Genomic DNA, 17,315 nt, shown 5'->3' on the forward strand with positions numbered 1-17,315 from the left:
GTCTTTTGTGTTTTTTTCAGTCATTTTTGACCTCTCCCAGAATGAACTCTCTTGATTATCTGACAATATATATTTATTCTCACTAAATAGGTCCCCATCCCTCTACAATAAGGAGGTATGTTTCACTCATCAAATTAATCAGTACTTAATCAAATTAACTCTGGCTATTCATTGAAGGGCAAATACCAAAGCTTAAATTCTTTATACACATAATGAGAAGACAGGATTTGTTCAAAAGACTTTGATAGGAGCAAAGACTGAAATAAAAAAAGACCATAAGATGGATAAATAGTGTCAAGGAAACAAGTTTGGGCAGACTTTAGGAGATAGTCGAGGCAAAAAGGGCCTGGTGAGCTTAGCTGGGTATGACTGAAAAATAACAATGTATCACTACTTCTTTCCAGTACAGATTGCACTTAGTTTTGTTTTTTTCCTTTTAGTCTGAGTTCAACCTTATAGTGATATATTTACAAAATGACAATCATTATACACATCATTTTCTTGATTCTGCTTATTTTAATCTGCATAAATTCTTGATGAGTTTCTCAGAACTCCTCATATTTATCATTTCTTATTGAATATTTAATCATATTCATATATAACTACACTTTTTTTCAGCAATTTCCCTAATTATTTTTTTTAAAGCATAAAGCTGTCAGTTTTAATACATCTATTATACTGCACCAATTGTAATTTCCCCCTTATCATTGTCCTACAAAGCACTCTACAGTTACCTATCTTATAGATGTGCCATATGGTCCTCTCCCTTCCCACTAATGATTTGTGTATAAAATCTCCACCTTTCCTGCAACAAGGGGAGGTCTACCACTAGAGAACTTCCAGTTTGCAAACGGTATTCCTCACTCTGAAAGTGATGAATTATATTGCTACTGAATTTATCCAGGTTTACCTGTCTCTGCTTTGTGCAGCTATAGATCCACAGCTCAGAGAACAAGAAAGCAACATTAAGTTAAAAGTCTGTAAAATATTCTAAACGACATCTTAAGTATTTCAAGCTCTCCATCTAGGATGTTATCAAGAGGGACATTTAGCCTGGACCCGAGAAAACGTGGAAGGTGGCATTCCCTCTTGAGAAACTTTTGGTGTCCTAAGTGTCCCTAGCACCTAAGTTTAATACTTAACGTATAAAAGAAGCTAAATAAATGTTTGTGGAATTAAATTGGATAGGATTAAATAGGTCCCGTATTTGAAAGGCCTCTTTGTGAAAGGTAGGTCAGATTTGTTCTGCTTGGCAAGGGAGGGTTAAAGCTGGGAGCAAAAGGCATTCGTTGTAGGAGCAAACTGAGGCTTGATGTAACAGGGACATGCTGGGATAGGTGGTTTCCCAAAAAACACGCAGGCAGAACGATTAAAGTTTAATTTGCATTATCGACATAATTTCCGTCACTGTTAAGTCCGGATAAACAAAAGCATAAAGATTCTCGGCCCGTTGGCCGCGTTTGCCGTTTGGGGGGTACATACTCACGGAAGACCCAACCACCGGTTCCCGCACAGCCCAGGACCCAACCCCCCCCCCCCCCCCCCAGGTTTCCGGGCCCACGGTGGCTGACCCCATGGGGCCGGACAGGAGCCACACGCCCGGGGCGCGCCGCAAGTAGCCGCAAGCGCCGTCCCCTTCACAGACGTGAGAGGGGAACTCGCGAAGCGCGGGCCCGGGGTGCCTTAAGCGAAGGGGCGAGGACAGGCGGACCCTCCAATGGCCTCCCGATCGCTTCCTCGGCTCGGAGCCCTTCCCTCCCCACCCCCACCCCCGTAACAAAGGCAGTCCGGCAGAGCGGGAGCGCACCAAGAGCCAAAGATGGGAAGGGGGGCATCCGAGCCCCCCAAAGTTCTACCACACTAACGGGCGGCAGCGGGAGGTGACTTTCCTCGCCACGGGAGTCCGTTGGCACACCAGGAGCCACCTCCGGGAGCGAAGGGCCGGGACACAACGAGGTTTCCGCCGCAGTACAACTACTGAGGGGCTGGTCTCCCCCAGCGGAAGGGAGGCGGGGCAGGCGGGGCCAGGGGCGTGACCAACGAGGAGAGGCCTGGCTTTACCCGAGCCCCGCCCCCTTCCGGCGGGGGCACCCCTGGTGAGCCCGCTGACCCCCCCCAAGCCAGACGGGGTCTGGTGCCCCTCCGCCCTTCCCCCCGGACACGGGGGGATACGTCGACCCCTTTGGAACGGAGCATTGTGCCTTGGCGGGAAAGTACCTGGATGCTTCTCGGTTCCATCCCCACGCCCCCTCCCCCGCGGGGCCTGCGTGACACGTCCCCGGTTGCAGGGCTTCCGGATGCACGGGGGTGGGGGGGGCAGTGACGTAGGGGGAACGTGCCCTCTATATGAGGTTGGGGAGCGGCTGACTCGGCCTTTTCCGCCCGCTCCCCCCTCCCCCCCCAAGCGCCGCTCCGGCTGCATCGCGCTCACACCGAGCTCCGGGCCCCCGCAGCGCTAGCGCCGCCACCGCCGCCTCCCTCCTTCCGCCGCCATGATCATCTACCGGGACCTCATCAGCCGTGAGTGCTGCCCGCGCGACCCCTACTGCCGCGCGCTGGGGAAAAGGAAGAACTGGGAGGGGGAGGGGAGAGGAGGGTGGACGCCGCCGCCGCTGCTCGGAGGAGCGGCGCGCGCCCGCCGCGAGGCCTCTAGATCCCGGATGGGCTCGGGGTTTTAACGGGGGGGAGGGGGAGAGAGAGATGGCGCGCGCGCGGGGCTGGCGGCCCCCGGGAGGGGGGGAAATGGCGGCACTATCGCCGAGGTCTGTGCTGGAGAAAACCGGGAAGGGGCTGGCGGGGAGTGAGCCGGGGCCCCAATACTGTCTCTCCCCGAGCAGATGATGAGATGTTCTCCGACATTTACAAGATCCGGGAGATCGCGAACGGGCTGTGCCTGGAGGTGGAGGGGAAGGTGAGGCCGGGGTCGGGTCGGGCCGGGGCCGGGGCGGGGGCGGCGGCGCGGCGTGGCTCGGGTTTCCGCAGCGCCCAGGCCGCAGGCGCGGTGACGCGGGGAAGGGAGGTTGTGCAATCCACCTCCTGGCGGAGGAGACGCGGTCTCCTGGCGGAGGCCCCCGCCGAGACCCAAGTTTCCAGGAGGGGTCAGGGAGCGGAGCCCGCTCCCGAGGGGCGCTGCTGCTGCCACCTCTGGTGCCTGTGGCTCCCTGCATCCGGGCCGCGCGCGGGAGGGGGGAGGGAGGCCTGACCAAACTGGCCTGTCTCGGGAGGGAGCCGGGGGAAGTCCCCGGCGCCAGATCGCGGCCGGGGCAGGCCGGGCAGGCCGCGGCTCCTCTGCTCCAAGTTAAACCCAAGCGTTAACCGGAAAGCCGGCGGCCTCTCTCAGCCTTTGTCTGACTTGCATGGAACCTTTATTTTATCCTGCTTTACCGAAGCAACTAGGATGCAGGGAATCGGTTCGTTGCAAAAGGAAGTCGGGGATTCTTCAGGTTCCATTTCGGACGCAGCCCTTGGCCCTGGCTGTCACTTAAGTGTCTGGTGTTCTTTGGCAACTATTGTGCAAAACAGGTTTTCGAATTGGCGGAGGGGATTTCCTCCCTTGGGAGTTGCGTATACGAAGAGGAAGCCAAACAAGAAGGCTAACTTAATGTTATTCTTGGACTGCATTTAACGGGCAGCTTAGATCTTATTCATAAGAGTCTTAATTTTTTGTTGTTGTTGTGTTCCTCTCTGCCTTTCCTTTTCTAACCCAGATGGTCAGTAGGACAGAGGGTACCATTGATGATTCACTCATCGGTGGAAATGCCTCTGCTGAAGGTCCTGAGGGTGAAGGAACAGATGCCACTGTAATCACTGGAGTTGACATAGTAATAAACCATCATCTGCAAGAAACTAGTTTCACAAAAGAATCCTACAAAAAGTACATCAAAGACTACATGAAATCGTGAGTTATTAATGTCTTTTTATAAATGACTTAAAGATTTGAACTTTATCTATTCAGAATTAAAATCTAATGGTTTTAAGTGATCTAAGAGTTATGGCACCAAATAGTGTGTAAAAATTTACCCAGATTTTTAGGTGAGCGTTGTGAAGAAAGGATTGGGATAGTTGAAGTTTTGTTTGCATGAGACTGTCATTAGCAATGATTAATAAGCGAGCCTTTTTAGAATTTAATCCTTTGGATTTGTATTGACTTCTTGATGCTGACATTTTGAGGAATTTTACAATTTGGATGTTGTAGGTTGCAAGGACACGACTATTGTGAATATTGTGTGTTTCTTTGGGGTATTTAATTGTGAGAAAATAATTTCAGTTACTCATTTTCTTGGAATCGGTATTTTAAGAAACTACTAAATAGAATCTTTTCTTTTAGAATCAAAGGCAGACTTGAAGAACACAAGCCAGATAGAGTAAAACCTTTTATGACGGGAGCTGCAGAACAAATCAAACATATCCTTGCTAATTTTAAAAACTATCAGGTAAATATCTTCAAGTTGCAGATTTAACTGGTTTTCCCCAGATTACTTAAGCCGTTTGGGCACTTTGGTAGGAGTACGTATAGTTTGCTAACTTGTGGGATGTTTTATTTTAATTTTGGATGCCATTAGAGTTGGTATAATGTCTCCAAGATGCTTCTATAGGGTTTTAATCCCAATTGATAGAACTTTTTTTTTTTTTTTTGGAAAATTCGAGGCTGTTCCAGAGCAGGGTTTAGTTTGTTTAAAAGTACTAGAGACATGTTCTATCAGAATCAGAATGATTTAACTTTCCCAAGACCCTCTGCTTTCAGAAAGATTTGTTACTCCTTAAAGGCAGTCTTTCTTGCTGGAATTCCAGCTGTGCTTTTGTTGGTAATCCTCCCCCTATCCTATAGATCTCAATTCTTAACATGGATGTATACAAATAGAATGGGGAAGCTATTTGGTGCAGCATATCAAAGGCCTTAAATTTAGAACTGGAAGTTAAGGGGGCAGAAAAGGATATAGAATCTCCCAGTGTTTTATATCTTCATGGTGATAAAAATCATACTTAGTGACACTTGTTTCTCTCTTGGTCTTCCCCTCAAAAGTTCTTCATAGGTGAAAACATGAATCCAGATGGTATGGTGGCTCTCTTGGACTTCCGTGAGGATGGTGTGACCCCATATATGATTTTCTTTAAGGATGGTTTAGAAATGGAGAAATGTGTAAGTAAAAATAAAATATTTTGGTACAGAACAAGTAATTTAAATCGAATATAGTTGAATGTTAGGTTTCTTTACTGTAACTTAGGTTTGGATAATGTAAAAAGCCACAAAAGTTTAATGTTTTTCCACACAATCCAGATCTAATTTTTTGTCTTGTTTTAAGTTTGATTTTGTAATAAAACTTAGCTTTTAGATGCTGAAATTACTCATATGTCCATAGATTTCAAATCGTACTAAAAATTTAACTGATAGAAAATGTTTAGGTAGATGGGCCTATCCTATTGGACCAAGTATGTGGATATTTCAAAATCTATTTAAGAGTTCACATTTTGACCTTGAGACATACTAACCTAAAGCATTATAACCTTGTTTACATTTGCAAGGCTCCATTTCATTTGCAATAATCATAACATAATTTAGTTTAGGATTAGTGCTGATGATTTAACTGAGGTAAAAAATTCAATTGTAAAAAAAACCAGGTCACCATTTCTTGAGTCTACTGTTTTGTAAGGCCAGTAAGTTTACTATAGGAGCAAGGGTACAAGGAGTTCACAGAAGATTTGTGTGAATCATAGAACTATCTTAGAAAGATCACTTAAACTAATTACTCTTAGTTTATAGATGACAGAACTGAGAACCTGAATTTTTGACCTGAAGGTGGTCCTGTGTAGGTAATATGTGAAAAGTTAAAAATAAAAGTTATTAAAGAAGATCCTATGTTGGTGATGAGGGAAAATGTAGAAGTAGAGATAGTCATGTTGGAGTGGAAAGTCTCAATTTAACAGGATGTAGAAGGTAGGATTTATTTTTAATTTCTTTTTTATCCCCATACTCCCCCATACATGGGGGAATCACCAATAAGATGCATATAACTATCAATGCAGATCTAAGAGTTGTCAGAAAAGGTTGAGGCCAAAAGTGCTTCAGCATGTTTAGAAAAGAGAACAATGTTGTTATGCTTCTATATAAGGTTTGGAAAATTGGGAACAGTGAGAGCAAAGCCATTATATAGTTTAAAATTCTGTTTATTAGGGATTAGGTCAGCTTTGATAAATCATTTACCTGCATCCACTGATAGACCTTGAACAAGTTACTGTTGTTCACTGGTTTGCACTAGGGTGCCAAAGAGAAGTCCTCGCGCTTTCTGTCTGTCTCTCTGTGGCAGCCCAGATTGAATAGAGGAATACATTTACACCAAAGAAATAGTCTCTGTTGTATCTGTTTAATATTGGGGGGAGCCCTTTTAACCCATCTCCTTTTATTGCAGTAACAAATTCAGCTGATTACTTTGAACCACCTGTCATCATAACTGGCTGCTGCTTTTTGTCATCTACACAACACCAGGACTTGGACAAACTTGGACTGATGTCATCTTGAGCTTTATTCATTTATTTTTGACCTTGATTTATTTGGAGTGGAGGCATTGTTTTTAAAAACATGTCATGTAGGTTGTCTAAAATAAAACGCATTTAAACCCATTTGAGAGAATTCCTCTTGGTCTAATGTTTTTTAAGCTCAAATTACAGTAACTTGCTACAATTGTACCTCAAGGATCATTGTAGAGATCATTGCCTGGTCTTAGGTTACTTTTCTGCATAAGACTCTTCAGATAGACTTACTTTTCTGCATAAGACTCTTCAGATAGACTTTTCTACAGTTGACTGCTTGTGAAACTGGAATTAAATTCTGTTTGCTAGTTAAACCTGAATCGAATAAGGGAAGAGATGCCCACAAATGTGCCAACAATATGAAGTGGACCTTTCTACATTTTCATTTCATCTACAAGCTGAAGTAGAGATAACTCTGGAAGAGATTACATCCAAACTGAATAAAATGAAACTGTAAAACAATTGGAAGCTGAGTACTGACTGAGCTTATTTATCAACCAACTTTAAATTCAGGTTATTTACCTTGAGTCAGCAGGGAGACAAACACCCCTGAGATACTGGGGATTGTAGATAAGGATACATAGTTGGCAGATCACGTGATGGGCAACTGGTAAAAGATTGTCAGTATTGAATCTACATATTTTATACTTGATTACTTTTTCAAATGGACTTTTAATGAGTGGGTAGCTTAATTTATGGAAAATAGGTTGGGAAATGAGCATGATTACTCTTGAGTAGGTTGTTCAGCTTTTTAATAGTGAAAAGTAGAAGAGGGGAGTGTATGTATCTTTTAAAATGCATGTTAACCAAATAGGGAAGGAGACGTTTAAGATAAGAGAAAGCAATTAGGGAATTTTGAGATAAATTATCTTTTTTTTTTCTTTCAGGTAAATGGAGGGGGAAGGAAGATTGACAAGCCATAACTAGCTTTCACAGGAGTGCAGTTAATGTTTCAAAAAATAACCAAAACCCCTGTTCTGTAGATGTCACATGAGTCACATGATCATTTATGCATCTCTTTGACAGACCTGGAGCAGTTATGTCTGCTTTTAAGGTTTCCACAAAGATGCAAGAAAAATTTTCCTCGCGCTTTCTCTCTGCCCGATTATGGCAGTCTAGATTGAATAGGGGAATACAAGAGGTGACTGAAAACTCATTGCCTCAGAGGCTTTATGTGAATATTTTAGAATCCTTTTATAATTTTTATTCATAGGCATTTTGGAATGGAAGTTGACAAAAATGTATATCCCACTCCTGTCAATTTTCTCTAGACATTTTGATTTGGGCAGGTTCTCTAGTTTGGGATAATTTAGAATTTTGAATATATGGGTCTAATTCTGAAATAGGATTTGTTGCAGGAGTTTTGATGAAGATTAAGTACAGCAGTATGACAAGTCTGAATTGATTTCTAAGTGTTAGCTTGTAGTTACAAGTCTCCATCATAGAGATCAATGGTACCTAGAAATCCCAGACTGAATTTTTTTTTTTTTTTTAAAGAAGCTCAAGTGTTGATTCCATAAATAAAACAGTTTTACAGCTGATGTTATGGTCTGTCTTTATTCCTAATAATTTATTTGGTATTTTGTTCAGAGTAATTAAAGCTAAGGATTACTTAGCTCATAAATGGTTAGCTTATTCCCTTATATAAAACTTGCCCTTATTTTACATTTACAGTTTACATGAGTTGTAGCCAATCAGAGGGTGGACAAAGTATGAGGGGAAAATAGTTCAAGTGGAAATGGCAAGGTGAATTATAAAAAGTGCTGAGGAATAATTGGGTTGCACTCTTACCTGTCACAGGTTTTTGACACATTTTGGAACCTGTTTTAGTTTGCTCAATTGTACAGTAACATTAAAATTATCGGAGTGTCAAGGTTTCATCTCTAGGAATAATCCAGCTGTTAATTATTTGAAGAATGCAAAGTGTTTTATGGGCTCTGTAGGGTCCTATCCAAAAGTAAAATCTCTTGATCCTGTGGTAATAGGTCTATGAGACACAGAAACTTTTATCTGTTAGATGACATAGTTGGCATTCATGGTTCCTTGATTTAATTTAACCTGCATTTGCCTTTAGCATAACCTTGTAGAAATAATACCCTTTATTCTTCCTAGAATACCTGTAGGTGAGGAAATTGTCAGAATTGCGTTTGCATGTTTGGAACTGCCTTGCTTCAGTTCTAGTAGAGCCTGTATAGCCAGCTAGGGAGCTGTTCTTTATGGACATCACTCAATATTGATACTTTAGAACAGGGAGGTGATAAAATCAGAAGTGTAGTTTCAGTCCCTTCCTAGTATACTGAACTCCATACTGAGAAAATTATTCCAACATATTCAGAAATGCACAAGATAAAACAGGATTTTTAAATAAAGTGCTTATTGTGTTTTCCTATTGTTGATAACCTTATTTAAAACCCTTATTCTAATCCTTTTTAGAAAATATTTTGGGGCAGCTAGGTAGCTAAATGGATAGAGCACCAGCCCTGAAGTCAGGAGGACCTAAGTTCAAATTTGATCTCGGATACTTCACGCTTTAACTGTGTGCAAGTCACTTAATCTCAATTGCCTCAGCAAGAAAAAAATTTCTCCATTCCCCAAAATAAAAAGGGGAGAAGCGGAAGAAGTTCTACAAAACTAACCAAACGAGTTGACATGCAGTACAACTTCTTGTAAATTTTCTTTCTCTGCTAACTTTTATAAAATGTTTAATTTTTTAATAAGATTTGGTAATCAGCAATATCCCCAGGAAAATACCCTGGCTGAATCATCTGTATGGACTAATCTAAAAACATGGGAACATGGGTCTTCCTATTGGCAATCTTCATCTTTATTTCTGCACTCCCTAGTTCCAATTGCAATGCCTTGCTCCTACACAACAGTTGCTTCATGAATATTGGTGGAATTCTATCATCCTTTGCCATAAAACATTAGGTAGGAATTCCAGCCAGGGCTGTTCCTGATTCAAAAAGATAGATACTGGCTTTGTGATCGTGCACCCCCAGGCAACTCTAAAATCACGAGTTGAGCATGTACTGAAGCTAACTCTTCACCAGGATCTTCCTGTACTAGTGGAAGAAATCCCAGATCTGATTAAAAAAGGGTGGGGGGGGTAAGAGGTGAAAAATTGGAACAAGAGGTTTGGCAGTTGTTAATGCTGTAAAGTTACCCATGCATATATCCTGTAAATAAAAGGCTATTAAATTAAAAAAAAAAAAAAACAACAAATTAGCTGATGCGATGGCACATGATAACATTGTGGCTAGGATTCCTGGTATTTAAATTTGAATTGTTTTTGTTCAGCTTTCCAGAAATTCTGTATACTGTAACAATCCCCTTCAGTGTTCCCCAGACTATCAGTGTTAGAATAATATGAGAAAAAGCAAAGCAGGATTTAATTTGAAGGCCTGGATTCATATCCTCCTTCCCATACTTCTCTGAGCAAGTTATTGCAACCATTCTTGAAACTGAGAAACTTTTGATGAAAAAACTTTCATAAAAAAAAGAGATTGGTCATATTTAGCAACATCAAACAAGAAATATATAAAGCATTAGTTCTAAAAGTTATAATCTTTGGTATATCACTTTTTCTTTATAATTATATAATTATAAGGATAATCACTTTTTTTACAAGGCAGCATAAAGTAGTGATCAGGAAAAAAACAAACAAAAAACCAGGCCTTAGAGCCAGGAAGACTCTTAATAATTAAGGAAAGGTTCCACCTGTAGAGGAGAGAAGGGATACATGGCAAGCCTAAGTGATATAAAAATTAAGACAAAAAAAAATCGATTAAAAAACAACAAAAGAAGACCTGAGTTCTAATTCTGCCTCAAACATTTGCTAGGAAACAACTTTCAGCCTGAATTTCTTTTTCTATAAAATGGGGATAATAACAGTTCCAATGTTGTAGAATTGTTGTGAGGATCCTATGACATAAAATATATATAAAGTACTTTGCTAACATTAAAGCACTTTGTCCAATTATTATTATTCCCATTACTCTCTTTAAAGATTTTTGCATTCTCTGATTAATCTCTGGAGCAGAATGGGAATTGGATCTGGGCGAGAACAGCACTTCCCCAGCTAATTTCTCCAAAGAACCTTTATGGGTTTAAACTATATTAACAGAACCCATAAATGTTAATTTGAGGATATGGAATGTTCCTGAGATATTAAGAGTGGTCAGAAAAGTATTTAGAGGGAAATGTTGGAGGAAAATAGAGTTTATGAAATCCATTTTCATCTTGAAAACATTGCCACACATATTAAGATACATAATTTTATATTGGTTAGAAATAAAACATTTGCTATTTGACATTTTCTCATGGAATTCTTGTTCAGACTATGTGGAATTCCAAGGTTCAGTGGAAGGCAATTTGAAAAATGTCAGGATACAGGAACATAGTCTGAAAAATGACGGCCTTAAAAGGAAGAGCTTGGCAAATCTTAACTAAATTTGCCCCATGATTACAAATAATGGATTAAGGTGTCTGCTCCAAGATTACTTTTTAAAACTTTTATTATTTTTTTCTAGATCATACTTTTTAAAAAATTGTTGCTATCTTTTACTTTCATATCATTTCAATTTCTCCCTGTCCCCTCTCAGAGAACCATCTCTTATAATAAAATTTTTTTTTTTCTTAAGAAAAAGTGGAAAAGCAGAATAATCAACAAAAATATTCCGTACATCAGGAAAAAATATAGTATTCCATGGACATAGACACTACAAACTCTGTAAAAGATCTCTTCATAGAGGTCAAATTTGTAATATCTTGTTGTTACAATGTTTGCAATGTTTTTGTTGCAATCCAAATTTTGCAACATTCATTTATTTTTATTATAATTTTTTATTGACAGAACATATGCCTGGGTAATTTTTTACAACATTATCCCTTGCACTCACTTCTGTTCCGACTTTTCCCTTCCCTTCTTCCTCCCCCTCCCCTAGATGGCAGACAGTCTTATAGATGTTAAACATGTTATAGTATATCCTAGATACAATATATGTGTGCAGAACCGAACAGTTCTCTTGTGCAACATTCATTTTTAATTGTTCTACAGTGGTAGCTCGTTCCATTTTTATTATAGTCAGTGCTTATAAAGCTTTCTTGGAATCCATTCACATCTTTCCATTTTTCTCTATATTCTTTGTATGCCATTTCTTATTATATTAATATATCACATTTTGACCAGCTAATTCTCCAAAACATGGGATGATGGGTGCTACATAATTTCCAAACTTTTTTTTTTCTCAGTAGTATTTTATTTTTTCCCAAATGCATGTAAAGATAATTTTCAGTATTCATTTTTGTAAAACTTTGTATTTCAAAGTTTTTTCCCTCCCTCTCTTACTTCCTCTTTCCCCAAGACAACAAACAATCTGATATAGGTTAAATATGTGCAATCCTTTAAAACATATTTCCATATTTGTCGTGTTGTGTAAGAAAAATCAGACCAAAAGAGGAAGAAACAGAAAAAAAAAAAAAGTGAAAATACTAAGCTTAGATTCATAGTCAATCTCCACAGTTCTCTCTCTGGATGCAAATGGCATTTTCCATCCCATGAAGGGATATCTTATGCACAGAGTAAAGTTATTTCATGTGGGGGCCAACACCAACACAATCAAAGACTTCCATTATATTTTCAAGTTGCATAGCTTCAGGTTGCAAACCAGCTCCCTAACATAACTGCACTCTATTAGGGATCTAAGAAACTTGATTTTGGTGGGAGTAGGAGAGAGGAGATCTACTTGTGGAAATTCTGCTTTCTCCTGCTTGCCCCAATCTTTTTTTTCCTTTCCTCCTGTTTTGCCCCATATCCTTTCAAAGTCTTAAGTAGATGTTATTTATTAAATGTTATTTATAAACATATAGATGTTATTTATAAAGCCTAGGGAAATGTTATTTGTATGGAGCTGAGAGAGGTAAATAATATGGGCGGGTTTCCGTTAGTTTAGCATTGGATTCAAGGGTCAGAAGATCTGAATTCAAGTTTGGACTGATAATTACCAGCTGTATGATCTTATACTTCCCATCTTGGTATTTTCTATTAAATGGTATTTGTGCTAAAACTCCTAAAGTGCTATGTTAAACATTGTTTTCCCCTAGTCTTAGCTACAAAAGTGTTAAAAACCATCACTTGATATTTTAGAGCATCTGTTATCTCAACACTGAGCATTTTTGCCATTAGGCAGATTGTAGCCCATTTCTGCTTCTTTATCCTGTGTAATGAGGTGTAAAATATGTTCAGGGAAGACTAGTACTTTTAGTATGTGAGCTGCTGAGCCCCTTTTTAGGGATGCTTTCCATTTTTGGTGTCTATTGGTCCACCTAATTCTCTCCTTTGGCTTCAAGAAACTATAACACGCAACAGCAGCTACACCTAAATAAATCAGTTCAACAGATGGGCTAAACCAGGTTGAGAGTTACCAAGGGATCTCAAACCCTTTGGTGTTTAGGGAGATGTCTACTGTAAGCATGTGAAGAATTCCTCTAGTGGAATGAGTGAATGAGAACAATTTATTCCTGTGGCTTTGAAGGAGGTTGAAGCAGGCACTAAGTAGGCACTTAGAGCTAGGTCATCCACTGCATTCTGAGTCATCATCGTTTATCTTAACTTCATTCTGCCATAGACCATGATGACTCGGGAAGAGAGAATGCAGATGAGTTCATGCTGCTTTGCCTTACTTAAATCCAACTTATGCACAAATAAAAAGACATCACCCACTCTCTCTGAAGAACTTTGGAATTGATTGCATGACATAGGAGATGCTGACAAAGAACTGTCCAGCATGGTGGACCTGCATCCAAAAAGAAGCTGTGCTCTATGAGCAAAACAGACTTGCAGTAGTTCTAAAGAAACATAGGATGCACAAATTTAGAGAATCCCAAATGTTCACATGGAGTATTTGTAGCCCACCTATGGTAGAGCTTTCCAAGCTCGTAATTGTCTAATCAGCCACATTTGGACACATCATCATTTCACTCTAATATCATGATATTATTTTGGTCCTCTGAGAATGAAGGACAACTAATCAAACAATAACCAGTGAATTCTTACCCATGCTCTCCTTGTTGTTGTTATTTATCCTTTGTTCTCAAAGAGGACTAATAAAAATGATTTTATAGGATTCTCTCATAAACTCTTTTTTTAGGATCTAACCAATGCACTCTAGAGATTTCCTCTGGCTCACAGATTATTAATATAGGTTTATCGACCTCAAGGGATTCATGTTTAGTTTCAGAAAGTCTGTGAATAGTCACGGGAAAAGAATCATATCTTTATTTCCATGTAATTGGCTTCCTTTGTCAGCCTATGCATTTCATACTTGTAAAAATTTTATTCTATATTGCTTGTTTTCTTAAGGGGCAGGAAAAAGAATTTAGTATTCAAAAAATTTTTAAATGAATGTTAAACTTTTTACATGCAACTGGATAATATTTAGTGACAAATTATATGAAAAGTTTGCAGAACTTGATTTGGAGATGAGTGAATGCCTAAGTGCTAATAAATAGGCGCTCTGTGTTTCAGTCCTCCAACTTATACTAGGGCACCGAATAGAGTGTTCTGGCATTGCCTTGATATTCCCTAACATATTATACAATTTCTTTAATCCATATATCCCAATATCATATATATATGTGTGTGTGTGTATATAGACACACATATGTATGTGTAATATATACATATATACAATACATATGCATATATGTATATATTCATATACTTGCATGTATATATGTATATGTACTTACATACATATATGCATATATAATGTATATCCATATCTTTTATTTCTTCAATCTATATATCTTAACCAAGTGGATCTTTTTGAAAAGAAAAAAAAACTTTTTTATTTTATTTATTTAGTTCTGATATTAAGAAATAAAACAAAAATTTCTATTAGTAGAATAGAAAAAAGGATGATTACATGTGAAATTGCAAATCTATAAACACAACTTGCTATTCTTTTTAAATATATAATAAAATTATAATGAAACCTTTTCCTGTTTTTCTTGCCTCCTTTCCACCCCTGCTCTATAGATATCTATCATTAGATATATACATGTACCTATATAACATACAGTATATATGTGTATGTATATAAACCATACTATACATACTCATATGCATCCAGAGAAAAATGCAGATAACATCTTCCTTCATATGTCCTTCATATTTATAATAGTCAAAATAACTTTTAATATTTTAATATTCTTCAGCAGTAGAGGAATTTGATGGAATCTCAAGAGAATGCTATAACAAATATTATGGAAAAGAAATTAGATCATTAGAGAAACTTTGACCTGAAGAAGAAAATTAGATGAGGAAAAAAGGGCCATTTTTTTGGTCCTCTGTTCCTATCTTTGTTGCTTGAACATGTTATCATAGTCTTACTTTATAAACCCACTAAGTTTCTGAAAATAATTTGTGATTTATAGATTTCGTATCCTCATTTCTTTGGAACTTATCTGACTTAAAACTACTAGAAAGGGTAAAAGAAAACTTTTTTTTTTTTCCAAAAAGGAACATTTGAAAAAGAGAGTTACCTCCTTCAGATTCTTGAGGTGGAAATATAGAGATGATTTAACAAAGAGAATACCCGCCATGATGGAATGGTTGGGAAAAAATAATATGGATCCTTAAGGCCTAAAATTAAAACACTGAGAAGAATGGACAGAGAAGCCCACCAGGCTGTTTTGCCATGTAAAACAGTCCAATTCAACAGAAGTATATCTGGTTTCTAAATTTTCCTGGAATCTAGGAAATTTGTATTTTTTTTATTTCCTCATTTTTCTTTTCCCAATTAGAAGACTAGTCAGAGAGTCAGATTTGAGGAAACAGATTTTTCGCTCCTTTTGCAAAAATGGAAGACTTCATGGGTGTGGAATATTATCTATATTGCCAAGTTTTTCTAATATACTGATTGTCTTTGTTGATTATTTTTCTCTTATTCTTAAGAAAATAAATTCTTTATTATAAGGGATAGTTCTCTAGGAGGGAGCAGGGATAATGTTATAGGGGGAAATATAAAAGCAAAGTGTCCTTCTGGGTCACAATTTCTTTTATTATTATTATAATAGTTTTTTTTATTTTTTGTAAATTTTATTTACAAAACATGTGCATAATTTTTTCAACATTGACCCTTGCAAAATCTTCTGTTCCAAATTTTTCCCTCTTTCCTCCCATCCCCTCCCCAGATGGCAGGTAGTCCAATACATGTTAAATATGTTAAAATATATGTTAAACCCAATATATGTATACATATTTATACATAGTTCCAAATTGTTCTCCAGAATGGTTGAATCTGGTCATAGTTCCACCAACAATGCATCAGTGTCCCAGTTTTCCCATATCCCCTCCAATATTCATCATTATCTTTTCCTGTTATCTTAACCAATATGAGAGGTGTGTAGTGATATCTCAGTTGTCTTAATTTGCATTTCTGGGTCACAGTTTCTTCATCTGTAAAATGAAATGCTTAGGTTCGATAATTTCATAGGTCTACAGACACACCTGTAATTCAGCCTTTCCTAAAGGTTGCATAATTAGATAATAGTTGGGAGCCTATCCAACTTCCATGCATTTATTTGCTTTTTATAAGAGGTTGAGAATAAATTGTGACCTTTTCTCTCTCTTTGTTGTTTTGTTTTAGCTTGGTTCTTCCTCTGCTCACTCTATTTCAATGGATTCTTGGATCCCTGATTCTTTCACTTTAGTGGTCCTGAGGATACTGCTTCCCCTTAATTAGAGCAGAACACAGAGATTGGGGAACTCTACCTAATATGTCTCATTAGAGGCAGTTAGTTAGTGCAGAGGAATAGAATGCTGGATCTGGAGTTTAGAAGATCTGGATTCAAATTTAATGCCAGACCATAGCTGTAGGATCCTGATCAAGTAACTTAAATTCTGATTGCCTCAGTTTCCACAACTATAAATTGGGAGTAAAAAAATCAATTCCCGGTGTTATAGGATCAAATAAGATACAATATTTGTAAAGTGCTTAGCATAGTTCCTGATGAATAGCAAGTGCTATATAATTGCTTATTTCCTTTATCTAAATGTCCATCACACTTTCCCTAACAAAACCCAATAATTTCATCATGGGACCATTGCAGGGTAGGGGGAGAAGAAGAGTAAGACTGCTCTGAAAAGCAAGACAGAAAAAAAAAAACATGATGGAAGAATGATAGTGTTGATCCAGCCTTGAGCTGCCACTCATTCTAGTTGAGTCTAGTTGGGACATGCTTCATGAAATCAGGAGATAGGGAGGGAGTCATGGCCATCTAAATTTAGTAAAGTGGTCACTTTGTACTAAAGATGTCACTTTACATGTGAAAATATCTGGAAGGTTAATGAATGACTCAGAGAATTTGAATAAATCTGCACTTACCATTACATGGGTAGTTAAGAATATGTCACTCTCAGTTTAATGCTATTTAGGTAAAAGTGAGCAATCTGAAGAGAATGCTCACTGGAGCTTCTTGGGCTATATGAAAGCATTTTGGATAATGAGTCATCTTTTGAAAATTTGATTTCCCAATTATCTCCATGAATTAGGAATCCTTAACCTTATTTATACCATAGACCCCTGTGACAGTCTAATAAAGCCTATAGAATCTGAATAATGTCTTTTGATAATTATTATACGTTATATTATATTTTATATTATTGCATATATATAATATATGTGTATATTTAGATAATTGTTATATATAATAAATATAAATATTTTACATGTATATATTATAATATAAGATGTATTATATACATTATATATATTTTATCAATA

At 38.3% G+C, this 17,315-nt stretch overlaps 1 protein-coding gene, 2 non-coding genes and 1 pseudogene across 3 annotated transcripts; 3 read left to right on the forward strand and 1 right to left on the reverse strand.

Moving 5' to 3' along the window:
* Window positions 1–1,588: 1,588 nt before the first annotated feature.
* LOC116422246 lies at window positions 1,589–2,439 on the reverse strand (annotated as a pseudogene).
* Window positions 2,291–6,628, forward strand: TPT1 (tumor protein, translationally-controlled 1). Its single transcript, XM_031958397.1, has 6 exons — window positions 2,291–2,520; window positions 2,838–2,911; window positions 3,708–3,898; window positions 4,328–4,433; window positions 5,024–5,140; window positions 6,408–6,628. Exons 1-6 carry the CDS (start codon window positions 2,493–2,495, stop codon window positions 6,408–6,410), a joined length of 519 nt encoding a protein of 172 aa, XP_031814257.1. The 5' UTR covers window positions 2,291–2,492; the 3' UTR covers window positions 6,411–6,628.
* LOC111720273 lies at window positions 6,203–6,331 on the forward strand. Its single transcript, XR_002770022.1, has one exon. It is a non-coding gene; the product is annotated as a small nucleolar RNA SNORA31 (small nucleolar RNA).
* A 909-nt stretch (window positions 6,629–7,537) lies between the features above and the next one.
* On the forward strand, window positions 7,538–7,668 carry LOC111720274. Its single transcript, XR_002770023.1, has one exon. It is a non-coding gene; the product is annotated as a small nucleolar RNA SNORA31 (small nucleolar RNA).
* Window positions 7,669–17,315: the final 9,647 nt, after the last annotated feature.

The sequence above is a fragment of the Sarcophilus harrisii genome, chromosome 3, assembly GCF_902635505.1.
Source record: "Sarcophilus harrisii chromosome 3, mSarHar1.11, whole genome shotgun sequence".
Lineage (NCBI taxonomy): Eukaryota > Metazoa > Chordata > Mammalia > Dasyuromorphia > Dasyuridae > Sarcophilus > Sarcophilus harrisii.